Below are 1,134 nucleotides of genomic sequence, written 5' to 3'. Positions count from 1 at the left end.
ATGCTCTTACTTTCAATATTAAACATAGCCCTGAGTTCTACTGTTGTTTTTCTTCAATTTGATCTCCCCACATGTTTAAGTGATCACCGATCACAATCATTCAGGATTTTATTCCGGCCGCATTTCTTCCTTGAAGATGATGGGTCCCCAACTATCCTTTCAGTTTTTAATAATGCGTTGGACAGTTCTTAACCCAATTTTAGTCGTTTCTGCAATCTCTTTAGATGTTTTCTCTGTTTGATGCATGCCAATGATTTGACCCTTCTCAAACAGACTAACATCTTTTCCACGACCACGAGATGTGTCTTTTGACATGGTTGTTTAGGAAATGAGAAGCAAGTCATTGCACCAGTTGGGTTAAATAACTTTTTACCAGCTGAAAGATAATCGCCCATGCAGTAATTATCCAATAGGAGGCTCGTACGTATTTGCTTAGTTGAATTCAGGTGGCGACTTTTTTTTTGGCTAGGCAGTATATATATATATATGTATATACACACTAACAACTAACAACTGGAGCTTTATAAAATTACTTTTAAATGGGTCACGCATTCATTTACTGTAACTGTTGCAATGAAATTTCTCCGCAACCCCGCATTGGGAACCACTTGTCTATGGTTGGATTATACTATTAGTTAACTTGAGTTATAAATAGGCCTACACCGATTCTGTCTTCACCCTGGTTCAATTCTCTATTAGCAGTAAAGTGATTTAGCTGGTGAAGGTTCTCAATTATCCAGGACATAGTCATTGCAAAAAAAAATAAAAACAGTCCACTGGACTTACCAAGTCCAGTAGATTGTTATTAAATTTTTTTTTGTAAATAAAGTGATTTCCGTTTAATCAAAGTAAAGAGTTATCTAATTCACAGATATTTAAAGTGAATCAACTTAAACCTTTAAAACCATCTCTTTAAAATGTGGAGGACTACCCGTGCACTGTTGATGCAGCGTTTTTCCTCATTGCTGCAGTCCAGGGGTAATGCCATACTTCCTGATCGATCCATCAGAAACACAAACTCTCCACAGGAGGTGAGTGAGGACATCACAGATTGGGGGAACTCAGGGTACAAGCTCACCATCACCACTGGATCCCCCATCAGAGAACCTGAACATGTTGGAGATTAAATAAAAG

At 37.8% G+C, this 1,134-nt stretch overlaps 1 protein-coding gene across 1 annotated transcript in view; it reads right to left on the bottom strand.

Moving 5' to 3' along the window:
• The window catches only part of LOC107094208 (von Willebrand factor A domain-containing protein 5A-like), a 55,376-nt gene that overhangs the window by 22,223 nt on the left and 32,019 nt on the right, over nt 1–1,134 (bottom strand). Inside the window, exon 2 of the mRNA XM_015389698.1 lies at nt 932–1,107. Within this exon, the coding sequence (XP_015245184.1) occupies nt 932–1,099 (168 nt within the window). The 5' untranslated portion in view covers nt 1,100–1,107. The remainder of the gene's footprint in view (nt 1–931; nt 1,108–1,134) is intronic.

The sequence above is a fragment of the Cyprinodon variegatus genome, unplaced genomic scaffold (assembly GCF_000732505.1).
Source record: "Cyprinodon variegatus isolate N-32 unplaced genomic scaffold, C_variegatus-1.0 Scaffold470, whole genome shotgun sequence".
Lineage (NCBI taxonomy): Eukaryota > Metazoa > Chordata > Actinopteri > Cyprinodontiformes > Cyprinodontidae > Cyprinodon > Cyprinodon variegatus.
Note: the sequence above shows the minus strand (reverse complement) of the source record. Positions and strands in the feature narration are given on the sequence as shown.